General features: G+C 38.1%; 3 protein-coding genes across 6 annotated transcripts in view; 1 reads left to right on the forward strand and 2 right to left on the reverse strand.

The window, feature by feature from the left end:
- Window positions 1-437: 437 nt before the first annotated feature.
- Window positions 438-1,508, forward strand: capslb (calcyphosine-like b; the record flags this gene model as incomplete). The annotated part of the gene is made up of 4 exons (XM_079486444.1): window positions 438-574; window positions 750-927; window positions 1,016-1,225; window positions 1,384-1,508. The coding sequence occupies 4 exons, from the start codon at window positions 438-440 to the stop codon at window positions 1,486-1,488; spliced, it is 630 nt and encodes a 209-aa protein (XP_079342570.1). The 3' UTR covers window positions 1,489-1,508.
- Window positions 1,509-2,679: 1,171 nt separating this feature from the next.
- il7r (interleukin 7 receptor) lies at window positions 2,680-6,349 on the reverse strand. The gene is made up of 8 exons (XM_079486445.1): window positions 6,165-6,349; window positions 4,873-4,984; window positions 4,497-4,642; window positions 4,234-4,379; window positions 3,981-4,131; window positions 3,706-3,796; window positions 3,552-3,624; window positions 2,680-3,477 (listed from the first exon to the last, which is right to left on the reverse strand). Exons 1-8 carry the CDS (start codon window positions 6,232-6,234, stop codon window positions 3,136-3,138), a joined length of 1,131 nt encoding a protein of 376 aa, XP_079342571.1. The 5' UTR covers window positions 6,235-6,349; the 3' UTR covers window positions 2,680-3,135.
- A 4,712-nt stretch (window positions 6,350-11,061) lies between these two features.
- myo5b (myosin VB) overlaps window positions 11,062-27,984 on the reverse strand; it is a 34,790-nt gene continuing 17,867 nt past the window's right edge. Inside the window, exons 14-40 of one of the 4 annotated variants that reach the window (XM_079486183.1) lie at window positions 26,672-26,755; window positions 25,120-25,266; window positions 24,923-25,020; window positions 24,014-24,100; window positions 23,583-23,694; window positions 23,217-23,428; window positions 22,964-23,120; window positions 22,628-22,867; window positions 22,302-22,535; window positions 21,711-21,795; window positions 19,873-20,009; window positions 19,671-19,790; window positions 19,425-19,559; window positions 18,596-18,664; window positions 17,806-18,045; window positions 17,126-17,199; window positions 15,743-15,941; window positions 15,575-15,668; window positions 15,360-15,491; window positions 14,744-14,895; window positions 14,539-14,628; window positions 14,283-14,433; window positions 13,717-14,011; window positions 13,459-13,633; window positions 13,291-13,371; window positions 12,534-12,680; window positions 11,062-11,917 (exon numbers count right to left, since the gene is read on the reverse strand). In XM_079486183.1, coding sequence (XP_079342309.1) covers window positions 11,906-11,917; window positions 12,534-12,680; window positions 13,291-13,371; window positions 13,459-13,633; window positions 13,717-14,011; window positions 14,283-14,433; window positions 14,539-14,628; window positions 14,744-14,895; window positions 15,360-15,491; window positions 15,575-15,668; window positions 15,743-15,941; window positions 17,126-17,199; window positions 17,806-18,045; window positions 18,596-18,664; window positions 19,425-19,559; window positions 19,671-19,790; window positions 19,873-20,009; window positions 21,711-21,795; window positions 22,302-22,535; window positions 22,628-22,867; window positions 22,964-23,120; window positions 23,217-23,428; window positions 23,583-23,694; window positions 24,014-24,100; window positions 24,923-25,020; window positions 25,120-25,266; window positions 26,672-26,755 — 3,759 coding nt within the window. In that variant the 3' untranslated portion in view covers window positions 11,062-11,905. Of the gene's footprint in view, window positions 11,918-12,403; window positions 12,681-13,290; window positions 13,372-13,458; window positions 13,634-13,716; window positions 14,012-14,282; window positions 14,434-14,538; window positions 14,629-14,743; window positions 14,896-15,359; window positions 15,495-15,574; window positions 15,669-15,742; window positions 15,942-16,076; window positions 16,155-17,125; window positions 17,200-17,805; window positions 18,046-18,595; window positions 18,665-19,424; window positions 19,560-19,670; window positions 19,791-19,872; window positions 20,010-21,710; window positions 21,796-22,301; window positions 22,536-22,627; window positions 22,868-22,963; window positions 23,121-23,216; window positions 23,429-23,582; window positions 23,695-24,013; window positions 24,101-24,922; window positions 25,021-25,119; window positions 25,267-26,671; window positions 26,756-27,984 lie in introns of those variants that run through there. The other 3 variants (XM_079486186.1, XM_079486185.1, XM_079486184.1) reach the window with 3 other exon arrangements.

Consider the following 27,984-nt stretch of genomic DNA (forward strand, 5'->3'; position numbering starts at 1 on the left):
TAGTTATGTAAACATATGATGAATTAATATGATATAGTGGTGCCGTATGACGATTGCTTATCCGCTAGTAATCATTAAAAGCGCGAGCATTACGTCGAAACGCCTTGTGCACCTCTGCGCACCTGTAGCGATTCTAACCAATCAAATCGAAGAATTCGTCTCTATGGAAACAGCGGAACGCTAAAGCAGGAAAAGCAAAGCAGCGCTACGAAATCCAGGTGATTTGATACTCTTTTTTTCGAAGTTATAAACTTGTAAAGTATTTTATAAATAAATATTTTATAAAGTGTATCCTAGCTTTACCACAGTATTGAAGATAAGCGAGGTTTTTATGATAATTAGTTTGTGTTGTTTCCGTCCTTCGTCCACAAAATTAATATGACTTTCAACTGTCACGTGTGTCTAAAAACATCCACTCGACGTCAGATTATATTAAGATGGCAGGGACAGCAAGGCATGATCGAGAGATGGCAATAAATGCGAAAAAGAAGCTAGCGGAGTGTACAGACCCCATTGAGCGTCTGAGGCTGCAGTGTCTGTCACGAGGCTCCTCGGGCATCAAGGGACTGGGCAGGTATGATGTGCTTTACGTGCTTAATGTCATATGAACATATTATATGCTTTACTAATTTCATAGCAACATCTGGCTATTAATGTTAATTTAAGATCAAAGATGCAAAGATACTGTTTAGGGGTAAAACATATTTTTGTTTTTTATCTGTATATATATCTGAGTTCATTATTTGCAGGACTTTTAAAATCATGGATGATGACAACAATCGCACGCTGGACCTGAAAGAATTCATGAAAGGACTGAATGACTACGGGGTGCTTATAGAGAAAGAAGAGGCCATCAATCTCTTTCAGCTCTTTGACAAAGACGGCAGTGGATTCATTGATTTTGATGAGTTCCTCATCACGCTAAGGGTAAACAGACCGAAGATATGTGTTCTTATTTCTCTTCTGACAATATTATTCCTGCAATCTGCTCATGTTGTTTTAACGTCAAATGCAGCCACCTATGTCTAATGCCAGAAAGGAAGTTGTCTTACAAGCATTTAAAAAGCTGGATAAGACCGGAGATGGCGTGATTACAGTTGAGGATCTAAGAGGAGTGTATAAAGCCACATACCACCCCAAATATCAGAACGGCGAATGGACGGAGGAGCAAGTATTCCGTAAATTCCTGGATAGTTTTGATTCTCCAGATGACAAGGATGGGAAGGTATGAGAACAAAAAAACTATATCTCATCCTATACATTTAGACATGATGATGTAATAATACTGCGCGAAGAGTAAGGTTCTAAGTGGTTCTCTCCTAGCATTTAATTTCTGTCCTGTAATGTTAACTTTTTATTATGCTGTATGTCTTCATACGTCAGGTCACAAAAGAGGAGTTTTTGAATTACTACTCTGGTGTGAGTGCCTCCATTGACACAGACGTCTACTTTATAGTAATGATGAGAAACGCATGGAAGCTTGACTAAACCTCTACATCTGTTTTAGGGTAAAGAACAGAAACGGATCCAACTTCAGGAAAAACTCTGAGTCGGATCCAGCTAAACAACGTCATAACTGATGTCTTGACTCTATCAAACCTGTTTAGTTATCACATTGTGTTAAGATGCAACATTTATCTTCAATATTTTGTCTCTTATTCGGAATGGCAGAATGTACTGTATATTTTTTGCTATGTCACACTATAAATAACATACCATGTCCTATTTTATAATACATAAGCATCTTAAATATTAGACATCTTTATATAAGAAAAAAAATCTAATTTTCAAATATTGTTTTACTTAGTATGTGACATCACTTGGTTTCTTAAAAGCAACTGGAACAGTTTTGACAGGGTCAAGCCTTAAAATAAGGTCTCACATTTACCTTCGGTGTCTAACAACTATTGACTGGGTTTCCGGGAATCTACTTCACACAATCAAAACATCAGCTGATTACTAATACCACAAGAGTGTTTCTCACTGCAGACAAGCACCTGCATTGTACCGTTCTATTCTCGAATCAACCACATCATCTAAGACATACAGGTGGTGTGGTATTGTTGCCAGACTTCGGGTATTGTGCATCATCTTCCTTTGGCTAATGAAAGTCTTTTGCAGTTGCTTGGATCCCAATGTGAGAAACATTCAAGTCAATTTAAATCTGTTGGAAATTCACACAAAATGTCTTTCTGTCTGTCTGGGTTGGGATTATCCTTTTGGTTAACTTTTGGCTTCTGTTCTAGGTGATCAGGGTTTCTGTTACAGTTATTTAATAATAATGCTTTGTCTTTTCTATCTACAGGTGACAAAAGATGAATTCTGGAACTACTATAGTGGAGTCAGCGCCTCTATCGATAGTGATGTGTATTTCATATTAATGATGAAGAACGCATGGAGGCTATGAGTGTTTATGCTTTTAAACAGGTTTTTCTTCTATTGAGACTGTATTCTGATACCTCTGAAATTTAAGGTTACAGTACAGTTGTACAGTGAAACTTTAATTTGAAAGGATGAGCAATACAAACACTTCAGAAATATGAATGGTAAAAATGATGTGTAAATGGATAAGTTGTGTTATTGGTTACAATGTTTTAATGTAAAATGCCATGCTACTTGAGTGCTTTTGCTAAAACTAGTGTGATGTTGTCTTGTGATTCACAAAGTTAGGTATGCAAATGGTTATGACATGTCTTTATTGGCTATAATATTACATGTTTTGCAAGTTAAAAGTCACATGCGTGACTCACACGCACAGATAGATGGTTATGAACACCGAGGCTAGCAGCTGCTATTGAGGTCTGTGATGACTTGAGAATAATGGAATGTCTATGGGTCCATTATATTTAGGGTTAAGTGCTGTACCAGAAACTGCTATAGAATGCTTACATTCATCACCCAGTGGAGTTAATATACACGTTCCTTAAGACGACTGTGTATTCCATGATAAATGCTATGATATTTACACATCAAACTGGAAATAATAGTGATGTCTATAATAAGTAAAATGAGCTTGAGCACGTCTCAAACAGTCTTCTATGGTTACTGAATGCTTTACATCATATACAATCTTGGTTACACGTGAGCAGCATAACCTGTAAAGGTCTTTGATTTGTAGTTGTCATAATCCAGTCTTTATTGTGTTTTGAAGAGGCTTGACATTGTGACATAAGCTTCATCTTTACATTGTCGTTGAAGGGCAGTTATACCCTCAGATCCACATTTTCTCAGATTCGAATCGGATTCACTTAACAATCCAATTTTCAAGTGGGACTGCTCTCTTGGAAGCAGTTCTGCCGCATTCGTCTCCAATTCACACACGGATGTAGACCGAGAATCCACGGGACTCTCTTGACTGTAGCAGTGTTCATCCAGACCCTCCTGAAGCTCCTCAGCTGTTGGCTTTTCATCGACGTAATCCACGCGGTCTATGAAGGTGTCTTTGAATATTTCAGGGCTGAAAATGAAAGGAAAACCCTAAAGAGAACATTATTAATGAGTTGCACTGAAGGCTTTCATATTGGTTAAATCTAGCAGAAATTGGAAATTACCTCCTTCCCTCTTTGTATCTTTGCAAATGTTGTTTTGGGGTGTGGGATATTTGGTTTCATGTAGTCTTTTATACTAGGGGAGTAAAACAGTTGGTAAAATACCAAGTTTTAAGTTATAAACCATGAATCTTAACTAATAGCAATATAGACTCACTGTGTTCTCCATTGCGAAGTCCCAAAACCAATGATTAACACCAAAAATACAGAGAATATGATGATGATGTAAGTGACTATTGAAGGGTCAGCTGTAAAACATGTCAATGTTAAAATTATAGTCACACCTTTCCACTATGAAAGCCAAAACAATGTTACAAACCGTTCAATAGCTCAAACACAAATAAATCTCATTTAGATTATGTTTTAGTTTACTAAAAGTGGCAAACATCTCTAACTAATAACCTTGAGTTTGTTCCCATTGAAATGACTCACTTTTAATAGTGAAACTGGCTTTTGAACTCCATTCACTCCACATGCCGTCAAAATATTCCACAGGTTTTGCTCTAACCCGAATATTGTAAACGCCATCGCCACCAAGTTTATCCTTGCTTATGGTTATATTCCGTTGTGTAATATTAAAATCCTGAAAAAAATATGCCATTAATTGTTGTGAAATGTGTCAATGCCCTGTTTTTCAGGAGAGTTCATGTGTATAATGAAAACTGTTTTTGTAGGCAGTTTGTACCACTTTAGGATCAGAATCTTCCTTAAAGATCTCCACTTGAAACCAAGGATATTTAACATAATCATGATTGTGTTGAATTGATATGAAGCTTTCCTCTGCATCCTCTATATACGTGGCAAACTTTATTTGAGGGGCTGGTATTTTAACTGTAATGACAAAGGAACCCGAAAAATTATGTCTGATGTATATCTAGGGCCGAAATATGTGTGTATTATATCATTCACAAGACATGCTATTATTATAATACAGAATTCTCTACTTGCCTAATTTTGCCAGCTTGATGCCTTTCTTGACATATTCTCCTGGTTCAATCCGGAGCTCATATGTTGCCAAAATGGTCAAACTTTGAAAAGTAAAGTCCTTTGTTCCCTGAATTGCATTTGTACAGTTTAATTTTTCAGTCCAAGAGCTAAAAAGTAAAATGTTTGTTATTTGTCATTCAGTACAAGCCAGTGCACGGATCCAAACACAAGACATTCAAAGAAACATTCACTTTATAGATATTCAGCTATTGACAGATATTCTCAAATAATAAAGGGAATTTGTCTAATCAATCAATCAATCAATCATTCAATCGAAAAAAAAGAATTACTTTTATTACACAAATATGTTTGTCTGAAATGAAGATGATTTCAATACCAGAGTGTTAATGTGACTCCCTCAATCGGTTCGCCATTCAGAGAACAGGTGAGATTGTTCTGGTTCATTGTCAAATTGGATGAACAGGTCACGTCCTCATCATTAATAACATCTTTTAATAAATCAGATTGGAGAAAACAGTTTTTCTTGTGACTTTCTTCTTAGCATGAATACTAATTTTTTTTAGGAAAAAACATCACACTTTCCACCAAACAGTCACACAAATAAAGATGTTTTAAAGGTTCTTCACAGTGATGCCATAGAAGTTCCACAAAAAAACATACACTCTTTCTTGCCTTTCTATAATCTGAAGAACCTTTTTTAGCCACAAAGAACCTTTGTGAACCTGAAAAGATCTTCGGACGTTAAAGGCTCTGGAATCATTTAGACAAAAAAAGTTATTCTATGGAATCGTGAATGATTTTATGAGGGAGGGCACACTTGTTACTCTGGTTAACAAGGCTAATGTTTTAATTACAAAAACAAAACACCCACGATGGGGAAAACACTAATAATACTAAAAACAAACATTTCCCACAAGGGGGGCAAAAACAGACTAAATAGGAACAACAACACAACGTAGCAACAACGTAGCTTAACAAACACAGGGCTGGTGGGCAAGGCAAGTATGCGCTACAACTAACAAGGATCCTGAAACATACAAACAGGGTATCCTGAACACGAGCAAGGAAACAAGTACAACAAACAAGCACAAGACAAAAGACAAGAGGGCATTAAATAGGGAGACTAACAAAGGGCAGGTGTGGGTAATGAGACACAGGAGGAAAGCTACACTAGGAGCGAGAGGGGCAGGGCCAATGACGAGACTGGAGAGAATGCCCTGATTCACAATAATATGTTTGTCTCCACACAAAACACATGGGCCTGTCATGATTCTGCCACTAGATTAGAAAATCAAGACAAGAGAAGGCAGAATCATGACAGAGGGGGTTATAGGTATTTTGGGTGACAAATCGGAGGTCAAGTAAACAACCGCACCCAGAGCAGCAAGTCAAAACTGTTTATCACATTAATATTATACACTATATGGGCACATCTAGTGACATTATAATCTTACAATTTTAACCCAACTGGCTGCACCCAATCGACACATGTCATACACAGAGAGCTCTGAGATTTGAACAAAGCATTCCATTAACAGCAACGTTTGTAATAGCAACTTGCATTCAAAACATTTAAAAGGTAAAATTGAGTGACTGTAGTATACTGCTGTAGTTTATAGTCATTTAAGTCAAATATTTATTATATGCACTACATTCAAAATGACTTACCATCATCTCCACTTTCAGACAGAATCAAAGGACAGAAAACAAGAAAAAGAATAAAAAATACACCCGACATCTCTTATGCAATAATATGCAGCAGTCGCAAAGAGACCCGTCTTTATTACTCACACACAGTTTCTGACAAGAGTGACGGCTCAAGGTTCAACTCTTAGTACTACTTTCAGAGGAAGAGAGAAGCAGAGAGAGAGAGAGCGAGAGAGCGAGAGAGCGAGAGAGAGAGAGAGAGAGAGAGAGAGAGAGATAGAGAGAAAGAGGGAGGGAGGGAGGATATAAGACATGTATAGTAAAAGTGCAGTGAAAATTTTAACTGCAGAGAACTAAAAATAATGAATAAGATTTCAAAGAACATAATGGGATAGTTTCCCAGACAGTCCTAGACTCAATCAAATCTTTTAGCTGTCTAAAATTAAAATAGCTTTGAATGACATCGAACGCATCAGTGCCCTTGTCTCGTCTCAACATGCACACCAATAAAGCTTTTTGTAAGGCATGATTGTAATAACTGCTTAAATGTCCTAATTTAACTAAGGCTTAGTCTTGGTTTAAGCTAATCCTTGTCCGGGAAACCGACACAATAGGTTTACATTGCTCTCAAAATATTTACATTTTGTCTACAACTTAAATGAAATGACACATCTGTCTATGCTACGAGAAAAAGCTCCTACGTAACCTTACTGTTTGGAGGAGAGCAGTCAGCAGTTTATTCAGGTCAAACCATAAGTCGAAAAAGACTGCGCTTCTGTTTGAATCAAAACTGCAATGTGAACATTTTTCCTGAGTAAATAAGCATAAATATAGTCTTGTGTATTTTTCATGTATTTCGCTGATTTTTACTAATATTTACTCAGATATAAAAAGACATGTTATATAGGAGGCATGGAATAAAAACTTCACAGTTTTATGCTTTATTACCTTTAGACTGTTTGCAAAATGTGCAAGTAAATAAGAAATACAAAGTCCTCTCTCAGCATGTACCTTTTTCAAAAAACAAAAACAAGTGGTAACCAATTCCAACCCACTTCCTGTCACCGTCAGTAATTGAGTTTGTGTGAAAATGAGGCCAGCGCATGTCAATCCGCGCTACTTCTTGGCCTGTAAACAAAAAGACCGTGCAAAACCGAATTAAGACTGAACTACAAAATATCGCGAAAAACTATTGATTTTAGGGCAATTTATATGAATAATTCCATATCCAAACTGTAAATTATACACATCTGTCCGCCATTTATTTACACCGACATGCCAGATTAGATCATTTCAATATACTGTATATCGTCAAGAATGATAAATACAATGTCCCACTGTCTACAGTAGTTAGTCCTTCTGTAATGTTTGTTGCCTTTATTAGCATTAGTGCATTTCCTGTGATTGTGTTGTGGAGACGTTGTGGTTACCTGGCAGTATATTTGCACACATCCTGCATTTACCAGGTCCTTGATTGCTTATGTAATTATACATACAGGACCCCAAACATTTCATGCACACTAAAAGCCAAAGTTTGAATCAAAGTATCGCCTATATGCATTTCAACACAGTGCACAGTTTCACAGTGCAAATACCACATGACTAATACAGCTCTTCACTGACTCACTGTGAAGGCTAATGGCGCTTCAATCTGTCAAAGACAAGATCCTTAGAAGTGATCAGAGCTAATAATTCCCTTTTTTGACCAGTCGAGTAATCACAGAAAAGGCTGTGATTCTGACGTCAATAGTAGTACTCTATGTGGTAATTTAATATATATTCTATATGGGGTAAAAATTTTTGGATTTTTTATTTGCAGCCAAATTTACATTAAAACAGTTTTGATACTGAAATACTGAAATGAATTATATATATTTCCTGTAAACCCACTGTCGTTTGTACCAAAATCAAGTAATCATGACTAAACATTACTTTACATTTTGTGTTTTAAATCCATAATATAAAAATTCAAATACCGTGACCTACAACATCCATGCACAAAAAATATGAGTAAAAATTGCATGAGGAATACCCATAAGCCTTGATATTTTGATACTTCATGCTTGGTCATAAGATTTTCTAACTAACTTCTATAGGTTTACCTTCTTTTAAGTATTATTGATGATGTGGAGAACCAAGTTCATGCAGTGACAAAGATTTTGGGAGACCCATTACTCAATGAAATTGAGTGATCGAGTTTACTCAATAACTTGAGTACACTTTAAAGTGTATAGAAAATCGTTTTTGCAATCAATTAAAATGTGTAATATATACATGTATTATGTTTTCAAAACATGTGACAATATGACTTGAAATCAACTTTAATATTAATAACATTATTGTCAAACATCTACAAATCTTAGTTTTAACTCAGATATCACCTTTGTCATAGCTCGCCTGTTTGACAACTTACCCTATTACCCCCTATACATCACAGTCTATATTTGCAGTGGCGTCTTTATATTTGGGGTTAGAGTAAGCTGGCACAGCATCAGTGTAAGGAGGTGGGGTTCAAGGCTGCTATAGTGTAAGTGCTCTCGAATGCGTCCGTGGGCGACTGCTGCGGTTTACACGCCGTAGCTGAACTATGATCATGTGAAAACAAGAAAACAGGTGGAAGAAAGCACACTCCACGTGTTTGGGCACAGTCATCTGGATTTCCAGAAATGGTGAGACATCTTTTCCTTCAGTCGGTGGCAATTTCAATCAGCAGAGAAGTCCCGACCCGGCTAAATGACGCCTCTAAAACATCATAACCTCGTACATGTTAAAACACGGCTGAGACCCCCTCCAAACCCAAAACCACACTCTGAAGCTGCAGGCCCCTATCTCGCAAAAACATCTCACAACAACAGCTTTAGTGGTTTCCCTGCATAGAGTGCTCGTCTGTTATCTGTGCTCGGTGCTCCTATAAGAGTTGTCTGTTTTTTGTCTTTCGTTCTCTGTACTCTCTTCTCTCCGTTTTGGTTGAGGTTGGGATCTTTGTGTTCTCATAAGTGTGAGTGGGTTTCTGTGGGAGAACGTAGCGTAGTTCTAACTCAAAGTTGGTTCTTCCAACACACTTAAATTCAGTTAGCATTTGTTAAGTGTTTCGTAGGCCAGTTTTGGTGTTATGTTGTTCAGTACAAACAAATTCCGATGCACAGCAATAAGCACTTACACACAATCCCGTATTTTCACATATCAAAGAGGAAACATACAAACACACACACACAAACAAAGCGTATAAATTACTCTCGAAAGATCATAAATACGACTGTGATCAGATGTGCAGCAACACTCCTAAAAATAAAGGCGCTAAAACGTTTTTTCTATGTGGTGCAACAGAACATATTTGTTCCTCTCAAGAATTCTAGGTTTTTATAGTCTAATGAGCTTCACTACAAATCTCAGAAAGATTCAGCCCATAACATTTAAGGCTGCTCTGTGTACAGTATGAGCACCTCGATTCTTAAACCACTAGTAAGTTATGTTGCATATAAACACACACATTCATTTGAACACTTATGTATGTGTTGGATTAGTTACCACGTACATTTTTGCAGTTTATCTTTTTGTAGTATTTACTGTAGTAAGTACTGAAGTATTTAGGAAATGTTAATGTTTTAGATTTGAATTATGAATTACCACCTTTTCTTGCCATCGTGACTCTTCTGCTGGTGTAGTGTTGTAAGATTTGTTTATGGTATCGCACGTATTAGGTACTTTTATTTTTATAAGCAAACCTTTGTATCGCACATTTTAAGCATGTATTTCAGTCCGTATGTAGTGGTGCATTCGTCATGCATTTCCAGAAAAGCAAGGAAAAGGTGGTCACAAATGTTGGGAGTCATAAAAACTGAGGGAGTCATGTGATGGCTTGCGGATGGACTTCCCCTGACCAGTACACTGACTTTAAAATAACGGCCAGTGTAAACATTATGTGTGACATGATAACAATATATACAATTTGGTTTCAACTTTCAAAACTCAAGCAATGTGCCGTTTATTGCCAGCAAAATGGCTTCCTGCTGTTACCACAAACAGGGAGTGTCCCCTGCCATCCTATGACAGTTACCACAGGGCATGTGTGTCTGGGAAAAGGTGCACAGACACATTCACAAGACCCTGTTGAGGAAGTTGCAAGAGGCTGAGAGAGATCAAGAGATAAGTTAGGGCTCTATATCAGGCACACAAAACAACATCTGCCCAATGTTCATACTTGGACAAAATAATGTGAACTTGGTGGGACACCATTTACCTTTAATACAGGTTCAAATCTTCTCCAAACAGATTCACACAACTTTTGAGTGTTGTACCATTCTGTTAAAACATCTTACAGTTTCTTTAGATCCTCCTTTTTACTCTTCTCATAGTGTGGACGCTGTTGTTCTCGAAACACTATACAACCTGTTAAGGTGACAGATGCTCCTGGTACATTTTTATTAAAGTATATAAATCTTTAAAGTACCTAATATCTTGAATACACACATTCTTATCAATCATCATTGAGGATGTGCTTGTTTATTTGAACAATGTTTATTTATCAGAATTAGCAAATGGTTTTCACGCTGAATACATTGAGTCCAATAAAAGTGTGACTTCTGTTTGTGTCATTTTAATGTGCTATAATAGTGCTGTGATCTCTGAGACAAAACAACTATGCACAACTTTCGTCACCAAAAAAGAACAGACAAAAATATAAAGCATAATACAGAGAAAATGAGCAATGTAAAAAAAACTGTTTGGCTTTTGACCTGACTGCTTTCACACAGTTCTGTGCTATACAGCCAGAAGAGGGCAGTAAAAAAAAAAACCCTAAAACTTTCCACACAAAACCTTTCTACCTCAAAGCCGGTTACAAAAATAATGCTAAGAGAACTGATAAAATAAGATGTAGTATGTTTAGAAATGTAAAAATGTAAAAATGAATCCACTATGAAAATACAGTCCTTTATTGGCATCAAGAACTATGTCAATCCAGAAAGTGATATCCGGAGAATGATACATGTGAATTTGACAGTTTCGTATGTTTTGACAGACTACACAAACCATACATTATTGTTTCATTAATATGATAACAAATGAAAGACATGATTGCTTTGAAAGAACAAAAGTCCATTCTCCTGAATTGATATGATCCGTTCGTGGAGAACAGCCCATTCTATTTATGAACATATAAAAAGGGTAAATCCCTTGTATAAAATGTTTCTTCTTCTTCTCTCATTGTATCTTTTGCAGTAAACAGTGCTTGTGATTTATAGAGACGTGCAAAAGAACAAAGTAAAATGTGTCACAATATGATAATTCTGGAGTGTTTTGGTATTATTTAATTGCTCCCACTGTACAAATGCCTCTTTGCACTACATATACGTTTCTTGCACATGCCTTTCCTTCCTGCACATTCTAGATTCCCCTTAAACAACAATCACACGTTTTTCATTTTTCGAAAGAACATTACATATCCAAGTTCAGACTCCTGCCAACATACTCACTCTTTCTGCTCCACATACTTGACAAGGTCACTTTCATTATTGCTTGTCATAACAGCCATCGAAAGAGCTGATCTCACGAATCAGGGCATCACGTCTTTGCATTAGATTCTCCAACAGAACAAAAACCCCACAATCTCTGTGTTCCTCGATAGGGGGTAAAGCATATAAAGAGTCCGTGCCTGTTTGGAGAAACTGATCCAGATTGGTTTCTGGTCACAGCCACTGCAATGCAGTGCTTTTTCTTGCTTTTACGGTTGTGAGAATGAATCTTGGCAGCCGGTTTGGACTCTAAGAGTTCGCCTAGGGAAAGAAAAAGATCACTGTGAACGAGACAGACGTGCAGTGCTTCATTGGGAGCCCATGTTTCGGAGACAAATGTGTGTTCCAGGAATAAAATACATTTTTTTCATTACAAATAAGAAATCAGTGCATACTAATACAGATACATGAGTGACACATAAATCCTGCATTAGCGTTTCATGTCAGTAGCCCAAATCCCTCTTATATTATTTATTTAAAAGTGATTTCATCTTTAAAATTAGTGAAGGCTATCCCAATCCAAATATAGCGTTTGAACTTGTTTCAAGAATGGCCTTGTTTGTATTTCACTGGTCATATAAATCCGGGAGAAAACAGCTAGGTGAAAGTTACACAGAAGAAAAGTCAAAAGGCAGACAGCTTATTTACATCACACATATTCCCCCACTGAAACACACTCAGACAGAAACTACAGCACCTTCACACCATAGTTAGTCGGTCAGGGAGATTGTCCATTTTATATGCTGATACTGTAAATCCCAGCAACACGTTTTTGGTGATGTTAGTATGTGGGTTAACGTGTCTGCGATGGGCCTTGGCATCTTTCTGCAGGCTGTGAGTATGAGCTCAAAGTAAGACAGAGAATGAGGTCTCAAACCCTTGTGAGGAAGTCCAGGTTAAGGGAGGCGGGGATGTGTACGGTCTCCAAACTGAGCGCTGACGGAGTGTAGGGAAAGAGCACAGGGAATGTGTGCTTTGTGTCCACCAGCAGTTGGTTGTTTTCTATTCGATCTTGGAGACGATTCTGGGAATAGAAATAATTGATATAGTGTTTATTGCAGAAGAGAGACCAAACAATGTATTTTGGAAACAACACATTTTCTTTATACAGAAATATAATAATTGATGTAATACAAATACATTTAAATGTTTAAAGTCTGCATGAAATTAAAAACGATGTACACCGTGGTGCATTATTCATTATAAATTATTTATCCGTGCACAACATTAAAAAATATATACTTGCACTTGTCATCTTTAATAAAAAAATGTTAACCCCCCTTGAAACAACCTCTTTCACTTCTGGTCGCAAGGGGTGCGAGGGCGGTACTGCAATGACTGACATATTGCAAACTGGATTACAAATCTGACTTTTAATGATCCAATCAGTACTCGGTGAACAAAATCAGGTCCCGCCCTACATTTCTGTCTCAAGTTGTTTCAATTCGTATATACGTCACGATGCGGAAGAAAAAACAATCATGCCGACTTCACTAATACATAAAAATAAATACATTTGATCATTTTATGAAAGGTTTATCCTGTTGGGGGGACCATGGCGGCATAATGTTTAAAAACAGAATACAGTTAGACACCTCTAGCATTTGTCAGGCATTGTTTGTATACATTTTTACCTGTATGTCTCTGATGAAAGACACCGTGACCCTCTCCTCAAACTCATTGAGTGGTGTGTACAGGTTCAGAATCTTAACAATCTGAAGCAAAATAAGGGTATGATTAACAAACTAAGTCAATAAAAAATAATAAACCTAGAAATAAACAATAAGTAGATGAATATCTACCTGCTGTAAGCTGAGTGTGCTACACAGCGAGCAAATAGCCTCGGCGTCTTGCGATGTCTTCTTCTTCATCTGCAACAGCTGAGCGGCCTGAATCAGAGGTTCCACAGTGGTTATAGATCCACCCTGATGAAGATTTTTTTCCCTCAGCCATTCCTCCAACTGACTGATGTTGTATCTGAGAAAAAAGCAACAAACTATAAATTCATCTCACTTTTTTGGGTGATACAAAGTGTTAACAGTGAAAGGGTGATACAGTACCTGAGCTGCATGCCCGTACTCCAGGAGCAGGCATCCTTACGTAGCAGTAAGTTGTTGAGGCTGACTGCGTTAATGGAGTAGAAGAGCTGGCGAATCACCTGCTGGCAGATCTCAGGGTCCATGCCGTGGTCGGCCATGGTGGTGTGGAACTGTCCCAGCTGCCGTTTTAGGGCCTGTAGTGTATATCCAGCAGGACCCCCATCCTCACAGTCAAAACTAGAGGAGCGGTTCCTGTAGCCCATGGGCTTCATTCCGGCCAGGCTTGGGATGCTTTCGCTTTCAAGCATGGCAGATACTGAAATAGGAAAAGGTGTGCATTGTAATACGCCTTCTCAAAATATGTATAACTTTCTTTTTCTGCTGAACACAAAAGATATTTTGAGGAACGTGGGGGACTGAGCAACACTGCCCCCCATTGACTTCCATTGTATGGACACAAAACCACAGAGACATTCCTCAAAATATCTTCTTTTGTGTTCCACAGAAGAAAGAGTCCACATTAGGTTGAATAAATTACTGAATTCTACCATCTTTAGCACTGATCAGGAATGTTTGGTTGCACTCACCGATCATGGGTTGCATGATGGCCTCTGCCACTCTCACAAGTTGCTGATAGATCTGGATGGAAAGGTCGCTCACAACCTGCCGATACTCAGCCAGGTCGAAGTTTTTCAGGCAGTGCTCATTCTGCTTGCCACTGTTCTGAGTCATAAACGCCTACAACAGGAAACAAAAGCAAAGTCAAGCAAAGGATCATGGGATATTATAACAGCCAAATCATTTTTTTTCTATTCATTTAAGCAAACGGAAAAGACCTATCACCTCTTCTCCGCTATACTGCTTGAGACAGTGAAGAAGTCTACTGGTATTTGCTAGCCAGAAGGAGGTCGTCTCAAAGTCCTCGCTGTTTTTCTGGAGAACACAGGGATGATGGACAAATAGCATGTGTTTATTTTTGCTTTGTTTAACCTCTTAGGTTTGCTTTGGTAGTCAAAACACGGGAGTGTGTACAGCATTCAGTACATACCTTCAGAACCTTCTTAATGGCGTTGATGGTGGAGGTGAGGAGTGAATGAACTTTTTGGTCGTCATTGATGTAGTCTGCGTGCCGGATGCACATGAAGAGGATGTAGGCAGGGAGGCAGGGGACGGTGGCTGACACAGCATTCGGCTTCATGTCTAAAGAATTGCATATAAAGTGTATAAAAAATATATTTATTAAAAATACAGTAACTACAGGACCTCGAAAAAATAATAACGTATTAAAAATATGGCTGTCAAAAGATTCATCACGAATAATTGCATCCAAAAGTTTGTGTTAACATAATATATGTGCACTGTGCATATTCATTTTGCATTTACATATAAACACATCCACATGCATGTATACATATTTAGATGTATTTATTTATATTTTCAAATCATTTTGATTATATGTTTATTCATTTTTAAATGTGATATTGTTCTCAAATATATAAATGTATGTGTATGTTTTTTAAAATACAAAATTAATATGCACAGTACACAGGCATATATTATGTAAGCACAAACTTTTATTCTAGATGTGATTCATCACGATTAATCGTTTAACAGCCCGAAAAATGTATTTGTGGGAAAAACCGAGCTCTTATCTAAAACCACACCTGTAACAAGACTCTTGACCAGCAAGGCCTCATCTTCTTTGTAATACTCCAGCATGCCTTCAAAGTCCTTATCCTTCCTCTGTACCGTGACCTGTCGATGCAGTTCTGGCCTGCTTCTACTGGCCTGAGTCACTGCTGGAGAAGAACTAGATGTTAGCACGCAGCCGTGCCAAGAGAACACGTCCCAAACACACATGAAAGCGTGAAAGTCTGACCTTCGAACTCCTTCACTTTCTTCATATAGATCGCCAACTGCTTCTTCAACTTCCTCTCGTTCTTCTCCAACTTCTCCTTAATTTCCTTGAGATCCTGAACAACACATTCATCTTGAGTAAGGTACGTGGGACACAAATATGTCTGTTTTGTATTTGTCTATCTCTCACCAGGTTGTCATTGGTGAGGCGTTTAAGCTCCTGCTCTATGCTGAACTCCACAAGAGCTTCAGGAGAGAGGGTGGAGAAGTTGTTAAGCATTTCCTGCTTCTTCTCTAAGTCGCACCTCATCAGTTCGATCTGCGTGTGAAGAGCCTCCAGCTCGTCGTTGTGTTGCCGAGACTGCGTCTTCAGCTGGTCTTCGAGCAACCTTCCAAAACACAGAGGAAATTACCGCAGGGAAACAACGTGAGGTCTCCATAAATAAAACCGCTTCAATGTCTATTGTGAAGAGAATAGTGGGAGCCAGTTGAATCAAAAGCTGAAAAGAAAACCGAAGCACAACCTGGCAACCTGCTTTAGACCCTGATACGCCAGGCCGAGCTCCCCATCTTCATTCAAATAACCCCAGTCTTGTGCTCTACTGCCGTCCAGGTAACAGAAAGCCCAAGAGACAGAGAAGCAGTGGCAGATGGGCAGGAGGAAAAAGCAGAAGAGAAGAATGACAAGAAAGCAGTCAAGAAAGAAGAATAGGGCACAGGGACAGATACTGTGTGGATTAGCCGTCTCCATTTCAACTGTAATACTGCTGTTATGACTTGGGTTATTTCAGTATGTCTAGAGCAAAACATCGATGTTTAGGGTGAACTGCCCGAACAATGTCTATAGAAAGATGTGACAATCACAGGAAATAGGAGGGAAATTGCATGCATGAGAAATCAGATGGATTTCAGGTGTTTAAAAAGTGGACAGGCTGAATTATTAGTATTATGCTGGATTCACACGGTACGCGGTGAGTGGTGGAATTGACGCACAGTAGCCGCCTTTAAGCTGATGTGTCGGCCGCTGGATTTCCCAAGAGATAAAATATTTTTATCTTCAGCTGCGCAAGCCGCAAAGAGCTGCAGCCATGGATGCACAAGCACCGTCTGCGTTTTACCGCTTACCGCTTGTTTGCCTTTGAAAATGAACTGGACAGACACGACTGCCGCGTACCGTGTAAATCCAGAATTACTTTACAGGTAATACTCATCTTACACCTGCCACTTTCTGATAGACTGAATAACCACTTTTAAATTGTGCCACGGGCCAAAGAACCATGAATTCAGAACAGCACTGTACGTTTCAGATTGAACTACGTTTGCCAGAGAGAAAGCACTCTTAATGGAAAGCAAGATTTTTTGTGATGACGTGTATGTAGGAGTCACCCAGACAAAAATATGAGGAAAACAATTATATGGGTCTTATATGCGTTAGTCTCAAATGTGCAAATGATCAGAAATAAAAAGAAAGTGACCTATAAATAATCTAAATAAATCCATGTACATTTTTTGCTAAACTATGCTAGACTCTTGTTTTTCAATGTTTGTGGTAGTTCCATGAGAACAGTCATACTTCTTTGACTCCACAGTGTCCACAGCGTTCACCGGCTTCTTGTTGTTGGTTTTTTCTGACACATCGTTGGAATTCTGTTGGGAATTACATAAAAATGCTTGAGTTGATTCAGCTGATTTGCTTTATGATAAGACTACAGCATAAGAATATATTGTCAGGAGGAACCGTATTCGTTTTGAGTCGCCTGAATGTGCTTTTGTTCTACAGCGACTAAAGAAACAATGTGATCTAGATCTCGGATGGCCTGATGGTGAGCAAATTACCAGCAAATGTTATCAATTATTGCTTTATTGGGAAACTTACAGTTATCTAATAGTTTAAACAATAGCTTCACTGCCCACTCCCCAGTTTACTTGTATGTATTGTAGGAGCGCTATTACATTTTAAGAGTTCTATCAAATTCTCATATATATTTTTCTCTATCCAATGCTTAATTGAATTTCTTTTAAGGGAACTCTAATGGATTGCTGCATTGGCAGATATTACAATTTATGACAATGACAGACCCAAAAAGGTTTTATCTGTGATCTTTAGACTAAAATAATAAAAATGAAGCTTTATCTTATTCATAATATGACCAACTTGACGTGCTTTGACTGCACAGATCCACGCCAATGCCCAATGACAAGCACATCAACATCACAATGTCAGCCGAAGGGCGGTGATGTTTTCAGACTCACAATGTGAATGGTGTTCTCCTGCTGCCTCGTGGTGTTGACGATCTGCGTCTTGAGCACGAGGACTTCCTCTTTGCGCACTTCCAGCTCATCATTGGCCTCCTTGAGTTGATTCAACAGCACGCTGTAGCTGTCCTGAAGCTCATTGGACGAGCTGTTATCAGAGGCCTTGTTGGCCACTGCTTTCCTCAGCTCGTTCAAGTCATTCTTCAACTTCTTATTCTCTGTCTCAAGCTCTTGTCTCTGTAGATGGCACAAAAACATATGAAATCGTTCTGTATTTTGTGACGTTTTAACCAGAGGCCGTCAATTATTTACTGATTTTTGAAAAAAAAAACTGTGGCTGACAGGCTTATGCAAAATAGTTATACATAAGCAAGAACGTGTTGTTTGTGTGTTACAGAGAGAAACAGCAAGAGAACGATTCAGAAACGGAGTACAAAATCACGCAAGACTGACTGCAGCCCTTAAAAAGCGAATCTAACCCCTACAGCTGAAGCTTTGATCTAAATCAGTGTTTGCTGAAGAGAGAGACCATCATTTTTATTATATAAGAAGATTACATTGGAATTCTTCTCAAAGTTGATCCTCATTTACTTATTAAAAGGCACACACACTGTATAAACTGGAAATGCAAAACAAAACCTGTTTAAATTACACAGCTGTTCCTCGTAATTCTGTCATAATTCAGGTGCAACACAAATCGATGAGCACTAAGGGCAACATTAACCCGCAGGCAGAGCAATGTGAGCGCTACACTAAGAAGAACAGAACGATGTTTGTACGCTATTACCTTTAGGCTGTTGTAGGCCAGGTCTGCATTTATATCCTCCTCTGACGTGGAGCTCCTGGTCTCATTACCCTACGAGATAAAAAAAAAAGATAAAAAGTGAACACCAACTGATAAGACGGTGTGCCGTCGTGAGTGTGCATGAAATGATAACTAATGTTTATAATGTTGTTACCTGCTGCCAAAATGTTATGGATTTGATGTTGTTTCATGCTCTACCAGTAATTCAATAGAAAACCAGTCTTATACTTTTCTGTTTTTGGTCTATTTTTGAAAATTGACAGCCTGATTACATGTTTATTGTGTGTAATAGAACGGTCAACATTATTTAAAACCGTAAAAAAATTATAATAATGTGTTTTCATTTGCATGCACCATTCCTTTAACACAAACAAGCTCACACAGGAGATCCTCTTAAAGGAACAGTTCTCCCGAAAATAAAAACTGTCGTATTTTACTCATCCTCGAGTTGTCCCAAATCTGTATACATTTCTTTGTTCTGATGAACACAGAAAGATATTCGTAGATCTTGGCAACCATTGACTTCCATAGCACTGTAGGAAAAATGACAATAGTAGTCAAAAGTGCCCCAGAACTGCTAGCTTTTCCGGAGATTCTTCATAATATCATCTTTTGTGTTCAACAGAGACGTTTCTGAAGCAATTCTTCTTCTATGATTGTCACCGGTGGTCAAAAACTGTTTGTTTACAATTATCAGAACAAAGAAATTCATACTGATTTGAAAAAACTTGAGTGAGTAAATGCTGACAGAATTTGAAAACCTGGAGGTTACTGTGAAAGAATGAGATTAAGACATGAGAGATAAACTCACCTTGAGCTTGTTCAGATCTTCTACTTTCTCCAGGTGGGTCTGGAGCTTCTTTCTCTCCTGCTCCAGCTCTCGTACCCGCTTCTGCAGCTTCAAAAACACACTGAGGTCCATGGCGGCCTTTTCGATACCCATCTCCTGCAGGAGGTAAATGTTTATTTCAGTTTAAATTAAAGAATCCCAATCTCTGTTTATAGAGACTCCAGTGAGAAATCATAATCTAGATGATAATCTAGACCAAGTCTTTACCTCCACCTGCTGGATAGTGTCATCAGTGTCTCCAACTTCAGACATGCTAATGGAAGGGAAGTTAGAGTCTGAGCCCAGACTGCTTTGGTTGGAGGGGTTACGCCGGTGGCCGGGCTGGAACTGCAACAGGGAAGGCCATAAAGATTTTATAAGACATAAAAAAGAGTGTTATAGAACTCTGGACGCATTGTAAGACGTTTACCTTGATCTCATCCTGCAGGTTTTCATATCTTTGCTCCAATCTGGAGAATTCTTTGAGCAGGTTCTGATAGCGTTGCCTCTCTTCGTCCAGTTCAGCCTGTATGCGGCTCTCCTTCTGAGACGCATCTCCACCTTTAACTGAAATACATAAAGCATTCACATAGAGAAAATGAAACAATGACCATTCACAAATTAGAACAGATAGCATAAAGGATAATGGACCCTACAGGTTTACCGTACTTTAATATTGTTGTTATTTAATACTTAATATTTTACTTTTGTGTGTTGTAGATACATTGTAATATCTACAGCGATATTGGAGAAGAGGCTTATTCTTATGATATTCCACCTATGCCTGTGGGCAAATTTGCTTACACAATGTGAATGCAAATTGTATAAGAAGGGATTTACTGATAGTATGAGTACAAGTAAGGTTCAGATTCAGAGGAGAAATTCAGATGCAAAAAATTGAGAGACCATTTCAAAATAATGTTGAGTTTTTCTGAATTTACTGTTTATAGGTATGTGTTTAGGTAAAATTATATATTTTAATTCTGTTAACTACTAACAAAATTTCTTCCAAATTTCAAATATTTCTTTTTATTTGCAGAAAATGAAAACTGGGGAAACAGGTCAAAATAACAAATGCTCTGTATTTTTTCAGAGCTCAAAAGCTGGAAAGAAAACAAGTTCATATTCACTTAATATAAGTCATATTTTTACATATATTTAGATTTGATTTGGAATAATTTTAAATGATAACAATAATAATACACATAGAAATGCTGCTTATTTCAAAATTTGGTCTTTTTGCATTTTTTCCACAGCTGTATATGGAAATTCACTACATTTTCAAATGAAGTTCCAAAATGAGATTTGAGATAATAAAAATCATGTTTTTTATGTGCATTCCAATTAATATCAATGAAACTGCAGATGGTTTGTTTTGATTTAAGAGAAAATAAAAAAACAGCTTACTTAAATTTAAAAAAAAAATAATCTTCAAATGGAACTCAGTCCCATCCACCCCCACTTAAAATTACTTTCTGTACTTAGTCCCACTGAGTCCATCACATTTCCGCCCCGTGTGTATGATAGACGCAAATGGCATCCTGGCACTTCGACCAGATTCGATAAGAATCATCAGATGTGTGACCTGACGATTGAACTGCCTTCCATTAATACGCCCATTCCCCATATGAGGAGATAATAGGTGTCATGAATGATGTGACACTGTTTCCTTTGACCCTTTTATCTGAAGTAATAGAGATAAGAAACCTGCTAGAAATTTTCGATTGCGTGGTGCTTCATATCGGACAAACTAGAATATCTTAATCTTTCGGTTTCCCCTTCTTGATTGTTCTATTCACTTGAATGTCACCACACTTCCTCAAAGCTTTCTGCTTCACTGCCATCAGTGAATTAAATTGTAAAACTAGCAACTGAATGGGATGAAACAAGACAGACTAGAGGTTAAAGATAAAGACCAAACACAACTTAAACAGCCTCTGCATAAAAACAGTTGTGTAAAACAAATCTGCTAAAACGACATTTAACAAATAAAATGCGTACTAAGACCAAACCTCAGGTTTCAAATAGCATTCCCTCATGTGAACCAGCAAAATACAATGGTTAGCTTTAGTTGTCCAGGTACAGAAGCAGTGTCACATTTCTTTACTAAAATCCAATGAGGATTCTGTGACTCTCGCCCCACTTCGTAAACACAGACCCTCTTGTGCGTCAAACAAAACCAGCCCAGCCCTCCAGGCTTGAGCTCATGATACTCGCTCCTCCACAGGCGATCTCTGTGCGCGTGATGCCGTGGAGTGTGACACTCACCCGGAGCAGAGGTTTGTATTCTGCGGTTCATCTCCTCTTTGTCCTTTTTCAAAAGTGAAATTTCTTTCTCCAGCTCCTCCACCCGCTACAAAAATAGATTCATTCCATTTTAGTCCAAATACTGAGATTTAGATTATAAATACATACTGTATTATAGAGTGACCTTACTAAATGTATTGTACACGTAATAAAGATGTTAACAAAATATGTAATATCTGCTATTATTCTTAACCAGAAAGTGTTGGGGTGTTTTCAATTTTTGCAATAAATATATGCATTTCTCTAAAGTTCACACAGGTGTCTTAACTGAGTACTATGACTATATACATGTTTAAAACATACCAAAAAATATATATTAGAATGAATTAACATTAAAGGTGCCTCTTTATTCATGCATTACTGAATAGTAATGACTGACATTAGTTATGTAACACCTTATCGCTAATAAAAGGTAGAGTGTAAACTTTAATGCATATATTTTTTTCCTAACATCCGACCATTTCCTTCTCAAACTATTCAAACTTCACTGCAACAAGCTGAAAACTATGAACAAGTAACCAAAACTTTTCGAACCTAACAAAAAATTCTCACCTTTTCGAGATCGTGTTTCTCATTGCTGAACTCCAGCTCCATTAGCTTCCTCTGGGCGTGGGCTTCCTGGAGCTCCGCCCTCAACCTCTCAAGCTCATCCTGCAGCGAGACCACCTGAGTGCCGGGACCCTGCTGACGAAGGGTCTGCAGCTCCTTCTGCAACTTATCAACCTCTGATCCCAGAGAAGTATTAACAACAAGCAGCTGCTGGTTCTGAGTTTTATATTCGTTTGTCTGCAAAGAGAACAAGATGAGTAAATGTGACATTTTTTTTAAATCTTTGGTGACCCCTATAATCATTTACGTAACACAAAATCATCCTCTACCTTGTTATCCATCTTCTTCTGCAGCTGCACAATCTTGTTCTCCATTCCTACGTTGAGATTTTTTAAGTGTTGGGCCGATCGGGCCTCTATCTTGAGCTGTTTAAGTTGACGCTTGGCACGCACGCGGCGATAGAAACACTGGATGACGATGGCAGCGTATCGAGCGCGGCGATATTTCTTCCTCACAAGCCAACCACGCACAGCCTTCTGGATGATCATGGCTTTGTGATGGAGCATGAACTGAACAGACGGAAAGAAAATTAAACCATGCCTTTATTGATGTAACAGGCATGTTAAAAAAGAAAATGACAAAAGCTAAATGACAAAAGTCAATACCTCCTGATATATTCTGCGTATGAACATGCCACGGGCAAATGCCTGGATGGTGACGACAGCACGACGGGTTTTGAGATATTCCCGTCGCACCTGAACCATCCGATACCGTTTCTGGCAAATGAGAGCTGCTCGGGTGAGACGAAGTCTCTCTGCGTATCTGAAGGAGCATGAGAGAGAATAGACTGCTTTTGTTAAATTCATTAGCAGATTACAAGTTTCAGCTGTTTGCTAGAAACACTTTGGTCCTCCTCACCTGCGTGCCAGGTAACCCCGGCCATATCTCTGCAAGGTGATGGTCGTCTTGCGGATCTTGCGGTAGCGAATTCTTTGTAGCCATCCTCGCACCGTCTTCTGGATCTTAATGCAGGCATAGCGGAACTTATCTGCTCGAAGCTTCTCCAGATAGGCCACCTGACCTGCCCTGAAGAAAATCTTGGTCTTTCCAAACTGAAACTTATCTGGATCCTGAAGGAGATATGATGAAAGTCAAAATTTGACCTTGTGGTTGGTAGTGCCGAAGAACAAGCTCGTAGTAGTTTGCAGAAAAAGTAATAGTGCAATGCCTGGAGTATGAGGGATAGCCTTTGAGATTCTAACCAGAAACTATATCTGGTCTTACCTTGACCAATGTCTCCAGTAGGTTTTTACAGACCAGCTTCTTATCCGCAATGGTCATTTCCTTCTTTGTCATGAGAACCCGATATCTGCTGTAGAAATCTGGATATGTCCATCTGAAAACATGCATAAGATGTGAGGTCTAAGCTCTCATAAACTTAATAAGCACTCAGTTTAAAGGCATACAAATTCTTAAGCAGAAACATTTAGACAGAATATCTTAAATATTATATTGACATTCAAGTCTCAAATTTAAGGGTTCTAGCCCAAATCAAGAGCACACCGTTTTGGGACCCTTTAATACCCTATAACTTTACTTTAAAAGAACAGCCCTAAAAAAAAGTAGTTTGCTCCCTATCATAAGGTAGAGAATGTACACTTTCCTAGATGTCCTCAAACTGTTTATTTTATGCAAAGAATTTGTAGTTGCTTTACCTGGATGGATATCCAGCGGCACTGATGCGGATCGTCTCGAGGACTCCACATGCCCGTAGTTGCTGAACAGCTCTTTTAGCATCAAATCTAGAGGATAAAACCGCGATATAGTGAGAATTTTTTTCTTAAACCAAAATGACCATGGTTACATATATTACTCTCTACAAAAAATGAAGGTCACACAACAAGAGGCTGAAAGTTCTTCAAATTTGTAGACCTACCGAATCTTTCTCTGGAGCATAGAGCACATTTCATTTGAGAGAGGCATTGACAGACCGCAGTCCACACGGGGACTGGAGGATGTTAGACTAAGAATTGCGACTATGTGTTCAAAAAGCATGTGACTGACCAAACTCTATTAATTTAGCATCCCTGAAGGGACCCTTGTGCTCAAGACAAACCGAGCCAAACAAGAGCCTGACCTTATCAGAATTGTGAATCTTCCGGCATAAAATTAACAAATAAAAGTTCTTTATGTACTTTTAGATATAGTCCGACACAGTAAAATGCAGACAAATATAATAGTCTGTTACAAAACATGCACTGGATTCTAATTTTGGTTGCTTATATCTATTTGAAACAACAACATTTGGGGAATGTTACATAACAATTAAGTGATTAAATTACACTAATTCAACTGATTTAAAGAAAAAAAATAGCAAGCGACAGGTTGAATCTGATTTCATTTTATTTTACGTAACCTGGTATCCTACTTATTTGTGGAGCTTTCATGTTGCATGTTGTTGGAGGAAACTCCAAGTGCAACTAAGGCCAGTTTGATAACATCTCGCAGCAAATCAGATACCATACCAGCTTTGTTAAACTTCTCTATTTCAGGCGAAGAAAACTAAACTAATAAATTACACAACTGGACCAAACACAGTTAAACATGCATCACAATGCACTTACATAAAAGCTTCTTTAAAATCATTGGGCTTGATGCAGCGCACGTAATGAGGAGTGGTTGCGTTCAACGTTTCCATCAGAAGATGTAGCGAGTTTCTGAACTGTAAAAGAGAGGAACCGTCAACAAAGTGTTAACAATCCACCACATATAATGATGTCTAAATCTGGCCCTGTTGGTCAAGCACTGTGCAATGCCTCACCTGCGTGCCTACGGTTTTTCTGTGATCACGGTTGTGACCTTTTGGCAGGGGTTTGGCAGGCCGGACGTTGACCCTGGAGGCCTTGCCAGAGGATGGGGGAACGGCAACTTCTTTACCACCCTGAAAGAGATCAGCCACCAGCTGGGACTGTACAAAAAACACATCACTTGTTACTTGTCCTCTAGTTTATTACAAACCTTGACAAACAAAAAGGGGGCTAAATGTTTAAACGCTAAGATGAGGAACAAAATATCGAAAAGTTTCCTTCAGAATACTTTTTTCTAGCTAGTCTATTGTAAAATTTGCTTTCATCTCCAGCAGCACTTCAAAATCTACAGCTTGAGCATCCACTGCAAGGCATGTTCATCGTGATTTAATGCATCACTAAGACCAGAATCCTGCCAAAAGTCAGAAATCTGACACAGAATACAAATTAAAGATGGCACTTTCCATAAAAAAATGCTATAAAAGCATACTGTTTATAAAAGGTCCTACAGAAAGTGGCTTTATCTTCAACTCGACAGTATTTGTAGTTGAGCTCTGCAAATTCAAATCTCTCATTCCTGCATTTTCTGTTGCCAAGAAACCTCAGGACAAAACATTAGGGAAGATCATTATTGACACAGACGATGGATATCCTATTAAATCTCTGCACTTAAGATGGATTGTGCTGTTTGTTTATCGTGCGGCGTGACCGATACAGTGGTTGGTAGGTGTGGACAAGGTCAGAAGTCTGTTGGCCTGACAAACATACTTTAAGTCAATTAACCGCTTAAGCAGGTCAGAGACCAAAACATGAGGTCAAGTGTGATTTCAGTAACATAGGCTTGAGGAGGTGTGAGATATTGACAGAGGTCTGGCCGAACGTGAAACAAGACTGGAGTAGAGTAACAGCGAGCTGTTTGTTTTTTTTGTCGATTATTATAAACAAAACTTAGGCAATGACGGAACTTAGGTATGCAGAAGAATTCGCTCCATAAAACACAACAGTATTTTGGCTGTATACAGCCACAGAAAAAATTAAGGGACCATTCCAAACATCAGTCCATTCCAGTCCAGTGTTGAATTTCAACAAAACATCAGAAGTGTCAAAGTCATCCAACAGTAATGTGAAAGACTGATACATCTAGTTTTCATTTTCTACAAATACAAATATTTTTATATGAAATTTGGTAGAAATATTGTTAGTTGTGATAATGATAATTTTACCTAAACAGATATCCATAAATAATAAATTCAGAAAAACTAAAAATGATCTTTGAAATGTTTTCCGTGGCTGTATGTTTTTATCATTGATTTTCAAAAAATTTACAGAGAAGCAAAGTACTGAATAAAAAAATCAAATTAAATGAATGTATAAATAAATAATATAATAACATAAAATCATGAAACAAAGCTATACAAAATTGCATTCAAATGTTGAATCTTTTAAAGTTAACTAGACAAATTTATTGTGACAAATAGGCAAAAAATCCTTATTTACAGAGAAACAACTTTGTTTTGTGAATTTAACTGTATATTTAAAAAAAAACGGAATCTATCCAGTGCTCACCTGGCTGGCCTTGAGGATGTTGATCTGTTCCTCATAGACAGTGTCTCTGTTCTTCTCCAGGAATCCATCACTCTGATATTCAACCTGACAGGGACAACATGTGCTATTTTGAGCTATTTTTCAATATGTAAAAAACAAAAGCCCTGGTTTTTGTGGTGACAAGTTTTAGTAACCAGGTTTGTACAGGAAAGCAAAGTGGTTAAACTATATGCATCTCTTTGACATTCACATAACATCATGTACAGATGTGCTCAAATTTGTTGGTACCCCTCTACAAAAAACGAGGAATGCACAATTTTCTATGAAATAACTTGAAACTGACTAAAGTAATTGGCATCCACCATTGTTTATTCCATATTTAATAGAAATCGGCCTTTGCTTTTGATTTTTTATTCAACATAGTATTGTAAAAAATAAAACAAATGAAAAAGTCATTGACAAAAATGATGGGACACCTAACCTAATATTTTGTTGCACAACCTTTAGAGGCGATCACTGCAAGCAGACGTTTTCTGTAGCTCTCAATGAGACTTGTTTTGTTCTCATCCATTTTTGGCTGATTTAAGCGGTGTTCGGGTCATTATCCTGTTGGAGGACCCATGACCTGTGGCACCCTGTGCCAGATGCAGCAAAGCAGCCCTAAAACATAACCGAGCCTCCTCCATGTTTCACAGAAGGTATGGCGTTCACTTCTTTGAAAGCTTGATTTTTTTGTCTGTGAACAAAGAGCTGATGATTCCAGTTTGGAATCTGTCCAAAGGACATTCTACCAGAAGGATTGTGGATTGTCAATATGAATTTTAGCAAATTCCAGTCTGGCTTTTTTATGTTTCTCTTTCAAAAAAGTTGAGTCCTCTTGGGTCTTCTTCCATGGAGCCCACTTTTGCTCAAAAAGCAACGGATGGTGCGTAAAATGGTGCACAAACTGACGAACCTTCACCTTGTATCTGTTTGGCAGTTATCCTGGATTCTTTTCCTACCATTCGCACTAACCTTCTGTTCAATCAGGGAACGATTTTCATCTTGCGGCCGCGCCCAGGGAGGTGGCTTCAATTCCATGGACCTTAAACTTCTAAGTAATATTTGCAAGCTGCTTGGAGATGGTCTTGTAGCCTTTGCATTTACCATGCTTGTCTAACATTTTCCTTCTGAGCTCCTTTGACAACTCTATTCTTTGCTTTCTCTGGTGACTACTTTTCTCCATTGAAATAGGCTGAATGACTGATAACAAGAACGAATACATGTGTGATACTAATTAAAGAAACAAATTAGATTGAAATATTAATATAATCCAATTATGTTTTATATTTTCT

Source organism: Barbatula barbatula (genome assembly GCF_947034865.1).
Source record: "Barbatula barbatula genome assembly, chromosome: 22".
NCBI lineage: Eukaryota > Metazoa > Chordata > Actinopteri > Cypriniformes > Nemacheilidae > Barbatula > Barbatula barbatula.